Raw genomic sequence first — 21,248 nt, forward strand, 5'->3', positions numbered from 1 at the left:
CATTTTGCTTTCTTGTTTTTCATATAAGAAATTTGTTTTCTTGTTATTATAAAAAAATTGTATTAATTTACCGGGGCCACTCTTCGATTTATCTTAAATAAAAATCTTAGATTCTTAATAATTGTAAAATTTACTCTGAGTGCATACTTTTGTGTAAGATTAAGATTATGCCTTATTGCTTTTAGCATGGGAATATCTCTTTTTTTTTAATAATAATAATAATAATTTTGGTTTTAGTTTAATTTCAGATTGCTTGTGTGTAAGGATCACCTTGGATGAGATATTAAGATGTCATTTAAATAGGCTTCTTTTAGTTTCCTTTTCTTTTCACTTTTGTTGACTAAAACATAAATATAAAAATATTTATATTTAAATACTAACTAGTAAATTTCAAAAGAATTAGAAAGTTTCTTATATATTTAATCATATATAGCCAACAGCTCTTCCTTTGGTTTTCATATTTTTATATTTCATGACGTTGATTTCAATATGAGTATTTAGGCGTTTTGTATTAGCTGTTAGTTATTTTATTTAATAAATAAATATGTATGTATATTGCTTGTGTTTATACTTTATACCCATATTGCAAAAAAAAATGATAGCAATAAATACTAACACATAATTCAGTAATGATATAAAATTGAAAAAAATATTATTATTTACTGTAATTCTTCCCGATCTTCGTAGTGGTTAAACAACGTTATTTACATGAACTGGAAGGAGCTCACTGCACGCATCATGCAAATTTACCTCCGGTTAATAACATTTTTTTTTTTTGGTGGAAGAAATATCATGCGATAAATAAAGAGCAAGACCTTCTTACTAACAGAGTTTCAGAGCAGGCTACTTTGAGTATTTTTTATTTATTTATAGAAAAGTACTCTTGAAAAAACAATTAAAAACTTGAAGAAAAAAATATATATCACACAATTAATTTTTTTTAATAACTACGTATTTACTTTTTAATTTTAATTAAATAGATCCTTAAATTTTAATTATCCACTTCACCCTTTTTTGATTTGTAAGTTGGTTATTTCGCGTGTGCATCGACATAAAACCTTTACGTAGAAATGCACAACTTAAATGCAATAATGAGTTTTTATTATGAATGATCATGGGTAACCTAAAAAAAATGAATGATCATGGGTCAGGTTGACGTGAGTGAAATTTGATTTAAAATTAAATTTAAACAGATGAAAATTTGACTAGATTGACTGATTGAGTGTCAAAATAATAATAATTACATTCAGACTAATTTAATCAAATTTTAGTTTGATTGAATTGGGTTGATTATCAAGTTATTAAAAACTAATTATATTTAAATTTTTAAATAATTTTAAAAGAACATAATAAAATTTCATAATATGCATATATATATATATATATGTGTGTGTGTTTTTAAATAATATTAATAAGGAATTGAAATTAAAAGAGAGCATGAGAGAGAGCAGGTTGAATTGATTGAGTTTACAAATTACATTCATGGTTATCTCTAATTCTAGTTCTGATATAACAATTATATTTGGTTAAGTTGTTTAATTTATAGTATTAAAAAAATCCTTAATAAGACAAAGAAACTATGTTCAATATGGTAAAAAATCATTTTTAATCGAGGGAGAGAACAAAAAAAGTATGGAAAAGAGAGAATTAAAAAAAGTGTCAAATGAATATTGATAAGAAAAAAAAAATCATATAACATGTTGATGGCTATATACATGGGAGGGGGGACCTCCATAGATTAATAAATGAGAGGATATTATTTTCTTAAAAAATAAATAAATGTTATGAAAGTGATATATTTTTTTAAAAAAAATATAGTTCATACCCAACCATCATAGCACGGTTTATGTCAAAACTATTGTCATTAATATGTTCACAAGTAATCCAGTATACGCAAAACTTAAAGAATATTAAAATTTGTGCACGCATTACTTCTCTCACATGGGATTTATTAGTTTGGTCTAAATTTATTGAAATATGTCTTGCTATTTAAATCGTAGTATAGCAAAATAAGAATTTTGATAGATACATATATGACGTGAAATGTGCAATAATGAGGAATGTGGAAAAAAAAAAACAGATTGATATATCATATATGGCACATTTAGTAAGCAATCTTTCTTTTCTTGTTTTAAGCCGGAGGAATTAATGAAAGTTTTAATAATCCAATCTAATCTAGTATTTTTATTTTTTATGTTTATAAGAAAGCATTCAAATTATAATAAAAAAAATGGAAAAGAGTGACGGTTAAGGCTGTTAAGCTATGGTATTAATTCTTCTGAATAAATATATTCCATTACCCTTATAATATGACAACTACTGCATCATTTTTATAAATGGAAAACAGTCTTGCTATTTTTTCGTAGTAGGCAGCAAAGTATGTGTGGTATTGAGATAAGAAATATAAAATATTGAACAATAAAATGGCATGACGGTTTGGAGCCATTGCTGAAGTCCTGCCCAAGCTGCCTAGTGTCTGGTAAGAAAACAACAATGTCCAGCCTATGTACCTTCCAAGATTTAAAACAGATAGTGTCTCTATTTTGTATTTACATACTAGAAAATAAATCAGATTTAGATCTTTTTTTTTTTTGTTTTTTTCAAGGTCAGATTGGATCTTTCAATTAGCATGCATGGTAGTAAGAATTTTTTTTTTTTTTACAAATCTGATTTTTTTCCCTTTTAAAAAAAATGAAAAACAGAATAAATTTATTCTGCCTCTATCATTCATTAGCAACTATTATATTATCTTTCACAAGAAGAAAATTAGTAGACTGCATTTTGTCTGCATTTAAATTTCATCAGTATAAAAAATTTCACCCAAACATTTAATAAAGTATCATCACATTATTATAAAAAAATAGATTTTTGAGAAAATAATTATAAAAATATATTTTTTAATGTTATAAAATTTAAGCTTATGATAATTTAAATTAAATTTATCTAAAAATAGAAGAAAAAATTACAAATGGAAGACTGTGTTTGTATATACATAAAAAACAATAACCAATTAGGTTTTAATATAAACATAATAAATCTAGTGATTAGATATAAGTGATTAATGTGTTCAAGTTAAAGTTTAATTATTTATATAGTATCCGAATTTGATCTTGACAAAAATAATTTTTTATCAGATTTTATTTATCTTTGGATCAAACTCTAAATTAATTAAAATCCTTTTCTCCTTATAAAACAAATGCTTAAGACAAAATAAACATAATAACTCATTATCATTGACTTAGTGATGTCGGGTGAGTGACGAGGGATTAAGATAGATTATATAAAATTATAAGTTTAAATTTCAATGTCACTATTATGGATTTTTTTTTGAAGGATTTCTTTTTAATTTGATGCACGTTATGAAGTGTTGATTGCTTTAAGTAAATATATCTCTTAAATTTGAAAAATTTATAATTATATATAAAGAGGATATGAGGTTTTTTCTATAAAAGAAAAGAAAAGATATGAGGTTTTGGTGTACTCTCAAAACTACTCAATAACTGTTATATAACCTCTAATAAGCACACTCTCCAAACCACCTACACCCTTTAATTGTATTTCACAAACCACTTGTGCTATTACTTAATTTCCATTATTTTTCTCATTTATTTTATTTTTATTATTTTAAAAGATACAAAGAGGCATGGAATGCCTCTTGTCGCTCAGTGGATATAAAAGTTTTTCTTGATTATTATATATGAACAAGTTAACAATATTAATTGACGCCGACAATAGAAAACAATAATTAATCCACAAAATTAACATTTTTGTCTTTTAACTTTAATTTATATTTATTTTAGTCTTCTAACTTCTTAATTATGTATAATTTGGTTACTTAACTTTTGATTCCGTGTCAAATTAATTCCTTAAACTTACTTTGGTCTTCAATAATTACTTCTAGTTTGGAACTTAACATAACTTATCATAATAGGTTAATTAGAATGTCCAAAATGTTCACGTGGTGTTTTTAAAATAAATAAATAATAAATAGATAAATAAATAAATAAAACTAATTTTACACACAAAGTTATGACGTACTTCTTACTTAGTCATATATAACTCCACTATACAGAGTGTCATGGTGGTATAGCAAATGTCATGGTCAGATTCAAGATCCTAAGTTAATGAGCGCAAATTATAAAAAATAAAATCAATGGGTTCATTTATATAAATAAAATAAAATATAAAAATATAAAATTTTATTTATAAATTTAATGAATTTTAAAAAATAAAGGGATACAAGTACACACCCTCACTTACATATAAGTCCGTCACTAGTCATGACCAGCATTGACCAAACCTTTCCTTCACCACCAACACAAATAATAATTGTTGCACCACCATCAGCAATGCAAATTTGCAATCATAACTAACACAGTAATACCATAACTTTGGTAATTAACTCACATATTAACCATAAGGTCAAATTATTAAGGTGAAACTTTAATTTTAATTAAATAGTATCATTCTAAACTCTTAAGTTTTGCCCATTGTTTAATTTGGCCGTAAATTATTGCGAGTTGAATACCAAAAGTAATTAATATCAAATGACGTTTGCTCAAAAGAAATAAAAAAATCTTTTATGTAAGATCAGAAAAAGAAAGTACCAGTCAACAAGTAAGACGTGAAAACTAAACAAAATATATGGAGTGTTGCTTGTTTAGTACAGCCATACAGCATATATGTTTATGAATAAGTTAAATTACTTTCAATTTTGTATGATTCTAAATAGAATCTATATTTAACCAATGGAAAGGTTGAATGACAACCGATTGTGCCAAGTGCCAATTGGGTGTACATTTCAGCATAATTTGTTAAACTAACAAAAGTAGGAAGTCTCTTGACAATGATCATCATTTGCTTCATTTATGGAACATTCCTCACAACAAATAAAAATACAATGGAATTAAATAAGTAAATGAAAAGGAACATGAGTCATGAGGTGATGTAGTACTTTAATTGAAGTTGACATTGGATGAATAAGTTATTCCTACGCCCCAGTGGGTAGGAGCAACATTCCATGCTATAATAGTCTCTTTGGTTGCGTAGGAAGTAACCTTAAAAGGAAAGTACTTGGCCACCCAATGTTGCAAATGCCTGGTAAGAAGCCCCCCAATTGTGACTCATGCTAATCCATTCTGTTCCACTCCCCTTCACCCACATGTTAGCAATGTCTCCTCCACCTCCCACATTCATTACGTACACCAATAACCAATACCCATTTCCTTGGAAAGAGAATCGTAGCCCCCCACTCCTAACCCAAGGTACTCTCAAACATTGTTTAACACTAATATGATAATCAAGAATAAAGGGGATTTGATATAATGATATTTACTATTTGCACACCACTTTTTGTAGTGTAAAGTTTCCAATATTCAACTTTCTAGACAATGATTGATCAAATTCTTAAAGTAGCACAATGATTAAAAAAAGAGCTAGAAAGAATTTGCATGTTATGTTATTCTGTTCTTTTTCATTAAGGAACATAAGAGTAAATTACTATTAATAGTCTTTAAAATTAGAAAAATGTCTATAAATTTCTAAAATTGAAATTATTTTTATTTTAGTTCTGGTTGTGCATTGCTTATATTTTATGGACGAACAGATACGGTACAAATATGATACTGTAAATCTGTATCATAACTTTATTTTAAATATATTGATATAACCCTATTTGTTTATCAATATAATAAAAATAGTCACTCTGTTCTCAAGACGTGACGCTTGCTAAACCTGTGTTCGTTGTTTGCTCTATTTAAATTTCGATTACTATTGCTAGTATATATAGAGTTGTTGATGTATACAACTTATTATCATTATAATCCGTAAATTATATAAATTTATTATATTTTAGTCTTTAACTGAATTAATGACAAGGACTAATAAGCAAACAGATTTCAATTAAAAAAATGAAATTTTTTTTAATTTAAAAAACTATTAGTCTCCCACAATTTTAAGGACTAAAATAGTAGTTTACTGAGAAAATAAACTTTCTTAAATTACCTACCTGCGGTACATAACAGGAATGATTCCAGCTTGCCACTGAGCAATTTTCATGAAAGCGGGCTTGGACATGTGAAGATGAGACTGATGCTAGGTGCATCCAACATTATTGCTAGTACACTTTCTTCACATTTGTGCTAGGTGTGCGTGAGAGTGATCCGTAAATTGTATGGATCGAGTTGATCCGTAAGATTAATATAAATTAAGTTGATTCGTATGTTGATATTAAGCATTTGATCCGTAAAAGACTTATGAATCAGAGATATTTTAGTCTTTTCTCTTTAAGTGCTGGATGCACCAGCAATAATGCTGGTGCACCTAGCATCAGCCTCAAAATGAGTACGAGGTGGGTTGCACCAGCCTCCGTCATCAGAGGCCTCAGCCCAATTAGGAGGGCAAGATTCGTGGCAGTCACTGTAGTGTAAAGCACATTGGAATAGCATGCACTCGATTGAACACACTGTATCTGATAACATGTTCCACATGCATAACCGTTGTTGAACAATGTCGAGCTCAAAGCTGCTGTGTCTTTACCGTAACCGTTTATGAACAAATTTCCGTACCCACATGCTCCTCCTTCAATTAATTAAGTACAAAGACATGTTAATACAAAGCGACATTGGTTTATGCAAGATGGTTAGTGCTAATTAGTGACATAACTTTGATTATTGATATAGGCATTTACTTACACTAACTGTTGAATGATTTATTATTAAGGAATATTAATTGTGATAACATACCCATAGTGGCAGAAGCAGACTCATCACCATAAAATGTGGCATGGGATAGTGTCCATTGACTAGGTTGAAATGTGCCCACTACTATTGCTGGCTTTCCGATGATTATGAACATTATCCATGTAAATGTAATCAACAAGAAGCTACAATGTTGAAGAGTCGCAGCCATTGTTTAATTTTTGGATTGCGTTGTTTTCTCTACCGAAGAATTTATGCTAAGGGGTGCCTACACACGTATCCTTATATATATAACGTCCAATGGACCAATTCCAATAGCACGTCGCTCATTGAAAGAAATTTGTCTTCGTGATCCCCACGCAGATAACATCTCTTAATCTCTTAAGTCAAACATTATTACTCATTTGTTCTTTCTTTTTTTAATGACTTCAAATAATATTGCATGCCAATGATGTAGGAATTGATCCAGGAATATTACATCATTATATGAAAACGTGCGGACATGTTTCCGAGCTAGGTCTTGCATGTCCTTCATTTCATCCACCACAAGCAGAAATTACAAAAATTATTCATTTTCATAATAATAATCCCTTCAGCTTAAGGGTCGTTAGTTGCTAAGTTCATATGCGAAGTAACTGTTGTAGCCTATCCAACAAGTCCACACTCAGGCTATGGCCGCAATAAATAAGTGTTTTGGCGTTGGATGATGGTTATACAATTACTCCATGTGATTTCAGCAGCAATGCAACGGTACCTTAACGATTAAGGTCTGGTTATACAATAACTCCGTCTGATAAGCAGTCATACAGTAGGACATCAACCTCAAGTGGTGGTTAACCAATAAGTACATCCGATGTTAGTAGGAACGTTTTAAGTCTTCAACCTCCACGTAGTACTCAATTGTTCATGTATTAAAACAATTAAGGCTTAATTGCATTCCAGGTTAATCTATCATAATTATGTAATTTTGAACTTTAGATTCTAATTGCACAAATTAATTCTTTTAACTATTGTTTATTTTGGTTCCTCCGTCTTCTTTTATTAAATATGTAGTAGTTTTTTTTACGCGTCTGACACATCTATAATACTAATTAAGTTGACATAATTTTACAACGAAAATAAAGAAAGATTAACTTTAAACACATTGGTTTTTAACCTTTCCATTCATCATAAGAAAGGGATTATGATTAATCCAAAGTTCGGTAGAAAGATAAATAAAGTTCGACCAATTATTTCTGCTAAGGATTAAACTTGGATATTATTCGAACGATTCAATCTTAATTTCAGTACATTAACCTATGGTTTTGAAACCCGAACCTGACTAGCCACTTTGATCGAGAACCGATAAGGTGTCTAGTCCAACACTCCCTAAAAATCAGTGCGCCCTTAAACCGGTTCAAAACTGCTAAACCGGTCAAAAATCGATAAAACCCGGTGGATTAACCGATTTCATTGGTTTCGCTTAAAATTATTTTTTTTAAAACCTTTCAAAATAAAGCCGTTTTGATTTAAAAAAGAAGAAGAAATATTATGATTTATGACATTTTAAAGTTAAGTTTACTTTTTATTATTATCAATTTACACATATTATATTATTTTTTATTCAATCTTACTAGAATATTATATTAAAAAATTAAAAAATTATTTTATTATAATTAGTTTGATCTGGATTGAACTATTGATCCTTAAACAAGTATTTTCACCTATTCGATGACCGATCCAATTTTGAGAACATTTTATTAATCACTTGTGTTCAATCATTTGATTCTTTAAACACATATATGATATTAAAGGAATCTAATTCAATTGGTTGAGTAAAATAAGTGAGTTATTGTACATCTTCTAGTACTTGTCTTCCATCCCTATATGATAAAAAAAAATCTCTCATACAAATTAAGTTAACGTAATTTTGCAATATTCGTAAAGTTTGATTGGAATCAAAGTTCTCTCGAGTTGCATAAAAAATATTATAAAAAATGATGGAGTAAATAGAAATAGTTTGAAATTATTAGAGCACAATCAAATTCACCTAATCTAGCTAGGCTCGGAAATATGATGGCCTCTAGTACAAATTGGTAGTTTTATCGTTCAATGTAGCAAATTTACAATATAAAAGAAGATTAATTTATCATGGACATATAATATATATGATTACAATTACTGTCATTAGAAAATGCAACACATTTTACACTTGTAGGGTAACATGAGTAACAGCTGGTTCCCAAAAACAAACATGAATAAATGTTTAAACATTCACGTATTACGTATATATGAGATATCCATGTTTATCATATTTCTTAGAAAAAATAAAAAATATTTTCAAAAATAAAATATGTTTAAGAATACTAATTAATGAATAAGTAAAAATATTTTTTTCTACTTTCGCATGTGGAATAAATCTTTCCCATGTTAATTGAGTGTAAAATAATTAAGTTTTTTTTAAAAAAATTAATGATAAATACGTTATTCTTAAGAAATTTGAGTAGCAATTACTCAAACACATTTTATAAATTTTCTCGACAATCATAATTCTATAAATTTCACTTTTGGTTGATAATCAAAATATCAACTTAGATTCATAGATTGAAGTGGAGCGACAAAGATTTCTAAGAATTATTTTTCTTTTTAAAATTCTTATAATTGCAACTTGTAATGCTATTTCTAGACGCAAATTTCTTGATCTTTCGGCTATCTTGTAGACGTATTTAATTTTTGGTATAACTAAAAAGTATTTGAAGCTTCTATTTAATTAACATTCAACTAATTCTCATTCCACTCATTTGGAAGTAAAGTGCTACTTTTAGTAAACATATTTCTTTATTCTTTTATTATTTTTCTCCTCTAAGAAGTAATAGAAAAGTGTGTGAATTTTAAATAGAAAAGTTTTATTTTTTATTATTATTCAATTGGACCATGCATACAGGTCGTTCTGAATTTTTCATCAACTCTAGGAGAAATTATTAAGTGATCTTGAACAATTGTTATTATTTCAATTAGTAGGTCCGAACTAATTTTCAAAACATTGATCGCGTGTCTATTCATTTTCTGTAAAGCTCAAAGGACCAAAATTGAATGCATGAAATACTATTGTCAGTTAGCTTTAATTATTTAAATATTCTCAATTTTCCTTATTGTTGTTGGTGTTCATAGGATCTGGCCTAGGCAATAGAAAGAAAATTTTGCAAAAGTGTGCAATAAAAACACGTTATTCTAGGTTAGACTCATCGATGGTGTTAAGCACCCTCATAACTCAACTCTTCAAGTAGAGGCAATCCAGTGTATGCTATACAAAGTCCATATTACTTACAAGTATACAAAGCCCATATACTTACAAGTAGGATGGTGACACATAAATTGAGATGACACCAATTGTGTGTGATAGTGATTACATATGACTTCAAGATCATTTGTGGAAGAACATCACAATTTGCTAAATGATAAATTTGTCACTCTCACAAGAACTGCTATTAATGATCTCCCATTGCTGGAACAATAAATATGATTTTCAGGCATACCTGTATGTAGACACAAATTTAATATGTAAATGATCTGGGTGTCATTATAGATTGCCTTGCACAGTTAAAGTCATCATAATGGATCACTAATTATAATAAAGTTCGGCACTTGGCACCCATTAGAGATAGAACAGATTTAATGCTAAACGTTGCAGAGTCAATCCAGTTTAGAATTTCTCAAGGGATGAAGAAACTTTCAAAATCAGTTAGTGCACAAACATATAAACACATGAAGGCTTGTCAGGTATATATAGTGACTAGTGAGTAATGGAGGAATGAAAATTAATGAGGAATATGGACATAGTAGAAGTCTAGACTCATCCCTATGACAAGCTTTACCTAGACATGTACAGTGAAGAATAGGTTGAATTATAGAGGAAAATGTAAATATAAAAATGAAAAGAAAGGTCACCATTCAATTGCATTTCTTCAAAGCAACAAATCTCTTAAAAAAAAACTCACTTCTAGGATTTATAACTAGATACAAAACAAAATTAAACATTATTGTGCTACATATGCAGAAAATATGCACAATGATAGAGTTAGAAGAGAGGTTCAAGGGTGGTATACGTAGGAATGTACCTCAACTCAGGCGTTACTTCCTTCCGGTAACGTAATCAATCTTGTAGTTGAATCATATTCCATTGCAGTTCCACAGCTGAGTCAAAAAGTTGCATTTGATTGTTAAATTAATGTCATATCATAAATTAAATATCAATTTGGTGATGAGAATGTGAATCATGTGAAGCGACAATGGTTAATTATTAAGCAGTATTTTTAAACTTACTTGGAGCATTTGACAGTGTTGGTGGAACCACCATTTGAAATTGAGAGTATAGTCCCAAAGAAAGAGGTATTTTCAGTACCGCAGTTCGGACAAGGACCCTTTAGAAATTAATTATGTCAGTAATATGTAGCAGCTAAGTATAACCTGCAAGAGACTCTGCTAGTAAAATTTATACCTTTAAAATCACAAAGTCTTTTACAATGGCATTTGTTAGTGACAGAGCTATCCACACAATGAGGGGAACAGCAGCAAACCAAGTGAAAATGAAACTAAAAGGCTCCGGCAGCTGCACTCAACAATTCATAACATCTGTTATAATTGCATTAATTGTAATAATATTCTTTAATGTTTAAGAAACTATTTCATTTCTATGTGATGTGAAGAATCAATCTCATCATGTTAGCTTTGGTTTTCAGTTACCCCTCATCTCTGATTTCTCATAGAAGAAGCTTGTTTCATTGACGATCCAAATTTCAAACTAGTTATGCCGAGTTTTTCAGGGTTGGTGGCCAGGCAAGGTACTTATAAAGAGGAATATGGTCAGTTGGTAATCTTAGTTACAATATCAAGCCAACACATTACATTGTACCTCTTCAGATCTTAGTTAATCTCTTTTTTGTTTGACTACAGAGAGTTTGGATCCTCTAAAGTGTACCACCAGCTTAGACTTTAGCCAGTGAAGTGCAAGATGGCAACCACTGATGAGAAAATCGAATAAGATTTTACAAATCTATGAATTGTTACAAGGTGATCTGTTTTCCACTTTGCACTCTAAAGTTCACTCTACATTTTAAACCATCTTTTTTCTAACTTGAAGATATAAACAATCAAATAATATACACTTAAACAGCATCCTGAAATTAAGGGAATGGAACATAATGAAAGGAAAGGACCATAAAAATGTAAAATTACTATCAGATGCTATGACATTCAGGAATCAAACTGCATCCAAACGATCAGTTTGCTATGCTAGATGCATGATAAAATGAGGGGAACATACCTCTAGTAGATATGTGATCTCAAATCCAGTCAGATCATCAAGGAAGAAGAACCTAATGAATGAGCAGGAAAAGAATTAAAATTAAAGGCAAAAAAGTCAAGACAAATCATATGCAAACAGTAACTTCAATCTATCGTTTAGGATGAAAAAACTTTTATAAGAAAGACAAATAATAAAAAGTAAAAGTGGATACTGATATGAAAATTATAAAATATGTGGGAGCAGACAGAATATGAACCTATTGACTCAATAAAAATTTAGGGAAAGGAGAGAAAGGAGAACTACTTACAATCCTAATGCAATCACAGTAGCCGGGACGTTCAGCAGCAACATCTTTAAATAATCAACAGATAGGTCACTGTAAACCTATAAATTGACTGTAATTAGTAAAGAATATAGATTAAAAAGAGCAGATCCAAGTATTCATGAATCCCAAATGATTTGATAAAATCCTTAAGCTGAATTCTAATGACTAAGAAGCATTTGATTTGACAAGTAAAGATCATCCTATATCTCTTGTCAGTACTTCGTGATACAACAGATCTTATATTTGATTGATCAGTTCTTCAAGGGATTGATCAGATTTAATTCAAAAACAAATCTCTTTATAATGAAACAAGAAAAATTACCTACTCCTTCCTCTAAATAATAATTGCAAGAATGATTTAATCAAAGAACAACTACACATAAAACTGTAAGTCTACAACTGACAAGTAAAACTGAAATCAAAGAATAGATTGAAAATTAACACTCACCTTTCTACTACGAAGGCTGCACCTTGGACCCTCAGCTACAATTTCACTCCCTTCTATCTGGAAAACAGTTACGAGATCAGTAAATAATACCAGAAGGAGGGAGATATTCAGCTACTAAAGCAATTCCAATTTCAGTGATCAATACAACAACTAGGAGTGTTATTTCATTTCATATGTAAGCTTTCCAAAATGAAACCCATGTGGTAAAAAAATTCATGAACTGTAGTACCAGTTGTCCTTTTAGGTAAACACGTGTTAAGGCAACCCAGGTCCAACACAATTGATAGATAGTTAGATTCCTTAAGCATGTTACCAAGGATTCAATTTCTAGTCATGTGTATGAGAAGACTTTGTTGGAAGAGGCAAAATGTATTTCAGTGATCTTTATGCCTTGAAATGAATTAGTCTCCGATTATCCGTTGGGGGTATTCTTGGTGCAAACAAAAACAGAATAGTGTTATAGTATCTACTCAAAGTTTTTAACCATTGATTTAGTCTAGAAGATATATCTTTACCTCTTTTTTTCCCTTCAATTATTAGTGAGATGATGATCTATTTACACATGTTCAAAGATGCACCATCTGCTACAAAACGACTTTCAAATTTTCATTGATGAAAAGAAAATAGCAAACCTTTAGCCTCAGTTTCAACTCATCAAACTCTTTGTCACTCATAATTGGTTTTCCAGACACATAAGCCATCGAAGCTTCCAGGAATTTTTGCTCATCAGAACCTGTACAATCAACCAACAAAGACTTAAAAAAGATAAATACACCCGCGTTAACACAAATTCAATGACAACAACAGCTGCAGCTACTGAGAGTGAAGTTGCCTCATACTTAGCATGACAACGCTGCTTCCTTCCCACATGAGTTCTTCCTTGAGATTATCAAACTCTTCATTTGACATGATAGCCTTTCCCTCATAATAGAATGCCTGTTGAATAGAAAAAACAAAACCTCAAAAAAATTAAAATTCACATACACAAAAAGTTAATTTCTGTTTTCTGCATGATCATCAGTTGATCACACGTAACATATATAAGTCTATTAAGACATCAGAAAAAATTTAAAACTTCTGGTGGGGGGGGGGGGGGGGGGGGGTGGCATACTTGCAGTGCTTGGAGGAATTCCTGCTCAAGTTCACCAATTGATTTCTTCTCTTTTTTGTCTATGCTACAATATGGGAGAATTTTACTATCAACAGTATTTGAATCATCTTCAAATTCTTCAACTTTCCCTGAAAGGAAAAAGAAAAAAGAAAAAAAAAACAAGTTGACAAAGAGAGGAGCTTTTGTTAGAAGTTGGCCAACGAAGATGATTCTTTTAGAGATATGATGTTATTGTTAAGACCTTGTTGATCTGCAGTGGCCATAGGAGAAAGTAGAAACAGCCTTTGGCGGAGGCATAAGTGCCTGCCATTGAACTGAATGAGGTGAACACCAGAAGCTGAAGAGATTGGTGTCAAGGGTGCAGTGCATGGACGAGGTGGTGTTAATGTGAAGGCTAGTTTACTAGCCGTGAACATGGTGATGGTGGTTATTTGGAATCAAAGTGGTGGTAGTGTAACTGGGAAAGTTCAAGGTGGTGGTGGTAATGGTTGCTTTTGTTTGTTTGGAGGGAAAGGAAGAGTGAAGAGAAAAGGCTGAGGTGGTAGATAAGGTAACTGGAACGTGTGGAGGGAATTGCAACGGCTTATTCTCCTTCCTTCTCTTCATTCGTTGTTTCACTAATTGACAACCTCATCATATCGCTTACTACGTTCGTTTCTTACATGTCTCTCATGACGTGTCCCCTAAAAATCTTCCGTGGGCCCCTTATTGTGTTGCGTTGGCTTTAAGCTCGCCACGGTTTTCAAGGATGGCCCACAAAAAATGTGGTATCAATACTAACTAATTTTGAAGAGTATATATATATCATCAATTTTTTTTAAAGATAAAGTTATGTTTTATTTACTCATTTTGGAACTTAACTCAGAATCTTGATTTTATTTTTGAGCAATAGTTTCAATTTGGTCTGTTTTTGCACTACGAGTGACATGGAAAAATACTTAGGGTGACCCTTCTGCATTCAAGGAAAATTAAGGATAAGTACTTTTATATCCTAGACAAATCCTATAGACTTGTTTCCTGGAAGGCAAACTCCTTGGCCTTTGCTAGGAGGGTGACCTTAGCTCAGTTTGTTATTTAGGTGATTCCTATATGCAATCTATTTTGATTCCTAAGTATATTTGCATTGAAGTGGAGAGGCTGCAGAGGCATTTCATTTGGATTGATCATGAGACTAGTATGGGTTGGCATATTGTGGCTTGGGAGATCTTAACTCAGCCCAATACGCTTTATGCAGTATCTTCCACAGTGGGTTTGATATGAAATCCAAGAGGGGCCTGACGATGGGAAAGATTCTCCTTCCTGGGGCCCTAGCCCTAACAGGCAGTTCTCTATTAAATCTGCTTTCTAGGTGCTGTCTGGGACAGTGTTTGAGACATGATCTAGTTTAAACTCAGCATGGTGGAAGTGCATTTGAAAGTGGAGAGGTCCTCGTTGAGTTAAGTTCTTGTTGTGACTCATTATGCATAACGACCTTAAAACAAATGTTAAGAGATGTCTTTGTGGGATTTTAGATTATGATACTTGTCCTATCTGTTTTGAGGAGCCTGAAATGGATTTGCATCTCTTAAGGGACTGTGGGCAGTCTAGGCATGTGAGGCAAGATCTTCTACTCGAGTTTCCTAGTATGCTTTAGGGTTTCTTTTTGGGGTCACTGCATCAATGGATTGCAAAGAACCTTGAAAGGGGTCCTCCTCACTGGAAAACCCTATTCGGAGGTTACTATTTAGTCGATTTGGCAAGCTCAAAATAATTGTGTTTTTAATGAGAAGGAGTGGGACCCTGTTGCGATTTCTAACAAAACTAAGTTTATTTATTTGGTTCATGTAAAAAGTGGAGCAAACTGGTCCAGTTCGCTGTCAATGCGGATTTATGCAGATGGACCTTATGTGGGGTGCATCAGTCCGCTTACCCACCCCTACTTCTCTCCTCAAGTGGAGACCTCCACCTAGTGGGTAGGTGAAGTATATAATGTAGACGTGTTTATGCTTAATGGTGGTCTTTCAACGGGTTGTGGAGGGGTTCTTTGAGACTCTTCAAGAGCCTAGTTGTCCGACTTTTTCAAGAAGCTTAGGGGTTGCTTGGTGTTGTCCTCTAAGGTTTGGGCGATCTTGGCAGCTTTGGAGCATGCTTGGAGTTTGAGGCATCTTTGTGTCTAGATTGAAAACGACTATTTGGAAGATGTCAATTTGTTTAATTGTAATGTTTTGCAGGGGATTGAGACTATGTTTAGGGACTGGACTGTGAAGATTTCACATATGCATCGCTAGGCAAACATGGTTGTTGACTGGATGGCCCATCGGGCTCATAATCTTGTTCAACCTAGTATGATTTTTGGTTCCCCTCCTGTGGGATGCATGCCACTTCTATGACAAAATTTTGTTGGGATTTTCTCCCAACTATGGGTAATACGTAATGCCTTGGGCTCCCTTTGATAAAAAAAAAGAAAAAAGACCCAACTCATACCAAATTGTTGTTGAAAGATTTGAAGGTGATGTAAACACTATGGAATCTATCACAATTAACTTTGTTGTATTTACAACACACTCTAAAAACGCACCAGTCCACTATAACTCGTGGTTAATTTTCTATAATGACAATTAGACAAAAATACTTAATTAAAAAAAAAGTTCTTTGACTAAATGAAAAGAATAAAAACTTAGAAGCCTAATTAAAAATTTGGTAAAAAAATAAAAACTCAAAAGAATTAAACCTTATTTTTTCAATCTTTATACAATGCTTTCAGATCATTGAAAAGCTTCACAAACCATCACACATAAAAATAAGATTTGGATAAAGTAGCATCAATTATTCAATCAATATATTATATAAAACACAAATATTAATTGTACTTGTTAGTACACGTGTGTTACGCTCTGGTAAAAGGATGATCCACTTTTTTTTAAGTTTAAAATTATGATAAAAAGGAAGGAGAATATTTTTGATTCATGCCAATTATATTGATATAATCATTTATGTAAATAAAAATAGTAACAAAAATTAAATGTGCATTTATGATAATTAAAGAAACCAAGCAGAAAATTTTAAATTACATTTAATTATTTAATTTATTATTATTATATTATATAAATGCTTATTTGAAACTTTGTAAATGCTTTTCTAAAATTTAAATTCTTAAAAATTCCCTCTTGAAACTAAAATTATTAAGATTAAACAATTAAATTGAATTTCATAAATTTCATAATTTTCATTATTTAATTTTTTATTAATATCTTCTTTAAATTAAAAATATTACAGGTTAAATTAATAATTTAATATTTACTTACTTTAATTATTTATCATGATTATAAAAATATTTTTTTAAAATTCGAAACTTTATAAAATGCTATGACAGGTTCCTTGAAATTGAGAGTAGTTAGAATTTAAATTAATAATTTCAATTATCTTAAAATCATTATAAATGCTTTCCTAAAATTTTAAAAATACTATAAATACATTTTTAAAACTAAGAATAGTTGTGTGTAGATTAGTAATTTCAAATTAAGTGACTTTAATTATTTAAAAATTGTTATAAATTTCTAAAAGATGTTATAAATGTTTAATTGAAATTAAGAATATTTGAAATTAAATAATTAAATTCATATTTACTAACTTTCACTATATAAAAATTGTTAAAATTATTTTTCTTAGAAATAGTTTTTATCAAATAATGAATGTGATGTATGATCAAATTTAACAAAAATTAACGTGAATATAATATTATGTTGATTTTTAATCATTTAAGTATGTGTTATGAGATTTACATTTCTTTCATTCATTTACTTAATTTTGTTTTCAATATTTTTTTATACTGGATGTAAAATTGTATATTTTCATAAAAATGATATTAATGGAATAACCTGGGTTATTTTGATAAAAAAAATAATTTGGATTTTTTTATGTAGTCCATTTGTTTATACAATTTTTTTTTTCAATATTACCAAAATTAAATTTATAGTTGTAAGAGTATTCAGATTCATTTATCTTCTATTGTTTCTTATTAATAAATAAGTGACATATGTTAAACATTTGAATTGATTTACAAAAATTTAGGAAATTAATAAAATTGTTAATATAATTTTTTATAAAATCTAAAAAATCTCCTTTCATATTTACCTGTAGATCGCACAAGTACTATTCAGTTACTATATATAATAAAAAAAGATTTTATCACCTGACATCATCATATTCATTTTTTTCTTACTTTAATACCTTAATTTTTCTGTTTTTTAATTCATAAAGATATATTATTATATTTAATTATGACGATTAATGTGATTCCCATAAGTATATATTTTGGTTATATTAATCAGTTAAATAATTAAGTTTTAAATTTATTTTGATTTTATATAATATGGTAACTAATATATTAAATTTATGATTTTATCATTATTTTATAATAATTTACCGTAAATATGTATTATAATGATCAAAATAATAATTTATAAATAATAATAAAATTTACGGTCATGCTTTATATTTATTTTCATTATTTTATTTTATAAAAAATATGTGGCAATGCCATATTAATTATTTTTTCATCAAAATATCTTTGAAATTTTTATTTAATTTTTTTATTTATTAAAAATATATAAATGTAGAAATTAAGGTAATTAAAATAAATATATATTCTTTTTTAGAATAATTGAATTTATTATGATGAACACGTATATGTTTTAATTAAGGTAATCATAGAATCATTACTAATATCGATAATCAATAATGTTTTAATTTGCTACGAATTTTAACTTTCTTGTGTTATGCTACACACTTTAACTGCTTTGTTACACAATTTATTATGCAACACACTTTACCTGCACTTGCATTCAAACTTTAGGTTTTCTTTTTACCAACATCTTATAATCATAATTCATTCTTGTTACAACACTTTTGCTCCTAATACGAACATTTCTTATAAAAATATTTTGATGAATATTAAATTTATGATGGAAAAAAATAGAAAAAACAAGTCATCCTCCATATCGTTGAGTTTTTAAGACACATGCCAAATCTAGGACCAACCACAATAATCAAAATAATTTGAACTAGCTTTTAAATTTGACAGCTTCAGAGACAATCCTCTTGATCATGAAAGGTCAGAATGAAAACCTTTGGGATGGTCTTAAAGCTGATGCCATCATCATTTGAAGAGATGATTCAGGCCCCATCATCATTCCAGTTTTAGAAGGGGAGAGAAATTAGACATGTCGCATGTTATATTTGAATCTGACTGCAACTGACAACATTCACGTTCCGAGGAGGACTCCATGATCACAAGAGGCTGTAGATATATTCTATCCAATAATCCAAACTTTTCATGTCAAGTTTGTTAGGAGACAAGCTAATGATCTGGTTGCTCAAGCTAGGCTAACCACAAATAGTCCTGAAATTTATTATTTTTTACCTTGTATTGATGGCATCATTCTTCGTGAAATGATATGAGCCATTTTTTTTAATACTAATAATTATAAAATATAATATATAATATATTTTTTATTATTAAAATTTATTAACGAATATTCAAATTCCGATTATTCAATTGATAATGTAATAATCTTTATCAAAATATATTCAATTATTCCTCGTGTATTTCCTCCTGATTCCCCGTTTCTTAATTCCCATTCTTTTAATTTTAGGTTTTTATATCAAATGAATTGATAGAAAAAATTAGTTAATCACACTTTTCATGGCTGTCCATTACTTTCAACACCATATTAAATTATTCATGTTGATTGTGATTTGTAATTGTCAGTAACACTGTAACAATGTGGCGAATTTTTAGAGCTTCGTTTAGTGGCCCGACCTTGAGTTTTTCTTAATTTCATAACTAACATAAGGTTGCGTGTCACTAATACTGAATTCAATAATTTATCACAGGAAGAGTTAGGACAACATATTGCCTCATTTGTGAAGCAGTCAGTGGCACTCAATCGTGCCGGAGCAGAAAATATGAAACCTAGACAACTTTCTGATGCTATACATGAAGAAGTTGGGTGAGTTACCCCCTCCTTTAGCTATTATGTAATTCTAAATTGCGTTTTTAAGGTGTGTCGTGTCTCTATGTGTACTTATTGTGGCAGTTTTATTTTGATTTGTTTGTTTTGTGACCAGTGATAAAGTAATGAGCCAGATATCTGATAGTTTATGGCAAATAATCCGATGGGGGTGATGACATGAAAAGTGAAATCATGGAAGCAGTGCAATCTGTCTTGGACAAACTGGCAAACCCAAAAGGGAAGATGGGGCTATGCTGTCCACATCTGATGTAATGCCAATTCAGAGACAAGGGGAAACAGCTTCAGTTGCTGAGATTGATGATACATTGCATGAAAATGAGCCTGATTTCCAGTTCACAAGGCAGAGGAGTGATGGACAGAGCCTCTGTGAACTGCTGGTCTGCTGCAACTTAACCACGACATGTCTCAAATATCTTTGTTTTTTTAATGTTGGGTAGTGTATTCTTCACACTTTATTGTTGCAGCTCAGTTTTGTCTATAAATTTCAACATCTTCCTTTATTTTTAAACTTCATTCCTATTTTGGTGTGTTGGACACTACTCGGACATGACTCTTGTCGAATACTCCTTGAACTCATGTTAGGAAGCCCTCCATGGTGTTGCAACTACAAAATCATTTTTTGGGGTCAGACACCTCTCCAACATGGCTTGGACACGGGCCAAGAGAATGAGCCAACACCTACTCCTGGCTGGACACTTATCAGACACTGATTCTTATTGTGGGATTTTTTTTTTGTAAATATTGCATTGTGAAATGAGTCCGCTTTGTATTCTTTTTGTAAGCTTCATTATCATATGAAAATTATAAATTTTAACAACTTTGTTTTAGAAGGTGAATATATAAATCTTAATAATCAATTTAAATTTTTGAAATGTTGATTTATATATATATATATAATATGCAGTGTCCCAATGATCAGTTTTCATAGTTGTTAATCATAGCCTAAATTAATGGTGAATATTAGACTATGACTTTTGATTGTCAATTATGAATATATTTTAATTTTGGGTATTCTTTTTTAAAGCATTTATGTTTATAGCATAAAATATAAATAATTTATCTTGTATCTATAATCTTTGAATAGGGGCCGTTTTGCTAAAGTTTGGGGTTGATCAATCTATGCTTGAAAACTATGTCTAAGTACTTCAAATGAGTGTAAACATCTTTATAATTGATGATCTACATAAATTTGTCAATTAGCTAGTTAGTCTTGTATAATTGGCTGCTACTTGGAAAGTTTCAGTTGAAAGAAATATCTGGCCCATAATTGCATTTTCTATTAAGCATGGTTATTTAACTCCCTAGTATTTTTTTAATTTATTAATGTTGTATCATCTGTTCATAAGTTAACTAATATTTCATTCATAT

The 21,248-nt window shown here is 30.2% G+C and overlaps 1 protein-coding gene, 1 non-coding gene and 2 pseudogenes across 3 annotated transcripts; 1 reads left to right on the plus strand and 3 right to left on the minus strand.

The window, feature by feature from the left end:
• Positions 1 to 5,879: 5,879 nt before the first annotated feature.
• On the minus strand, positions 5,880 to 6,933 carry LOC100801009 (putative expansin-A30; annotated as a pseudogene). The gene is made up of 2 exons (XR_005891740.1): positions 6,744 to 6,933; positions 5,880 to 6,579 (listed from the first exon to the last, which is right to left on the minus strand). The product of XR_005891740.1 is annotated as a putative expansin-A30 (transcript).
• MIR5777 (microRNA MIR5777) lies at positions 6,088 to 6,332 on the minus strand. Its single transcript, NR_126635.1, has one exon. It is a non-coding gene; the product is annotated as a microRNA MIR5777 (primary transcript).
• A 3,028-nt stretch (positions 6,934 to 9,961) lies between the features above and the next one.
• Positions 9,962 to 14,496, minus strand: LOC100810598 (PGR5-like protein 1A, chloroplastic). Its single transcript, XM_003525698.5, has 11 exons — positions 14,108 to 14,496; positions 13,867 to 13,994; positions 13,595 to 13,691; positions 13,388 to 13,488; positions 12,756 to 12,812; positions 12,290 to 12,366; positions 12,001 to 12,052; positions 11,176 to 11,286; positions 11,001 to 11,098; positions 10,796 to 10,871; positions 9,962 to 10,213 (listed from the first exon to the last, which is right to left on the minus strand). Exons 1-10 carry the CDS (start codon positions 14,280 to 14,282, stop codon positions 10,802 to 10,804), a joined length of 966 nt encoding a protein of 321 aa, XP_003525746.1. The 5' UTR covers positions 14,283 to 14,496; the 3' UTR covers positions 9,962 to 10,213; positions 10,796 to 10,801.
• Positions 14,281 to 20,335, plus strand: LOC100801550 (uncharacterized; annotated as a pseudogene).
• Positions 20,336 to 21,248: the final 913 nt, after the last annotated feature.

The sequence above is a fragment of the Glycine max genome, chromosome 5 (genome assembly GCF_000004515.6).
Source record: "Glycine max cultivar Williams 82 chromosome 5, Glycine_max_v4.0, whole genome shotgun sequence".
Lineage (NCBI taxonomy): Eukaryota > Viridiplantae > Streptophyta > Magnoliopsida > Fabales > Fabaceae > Glycine > Glycine max.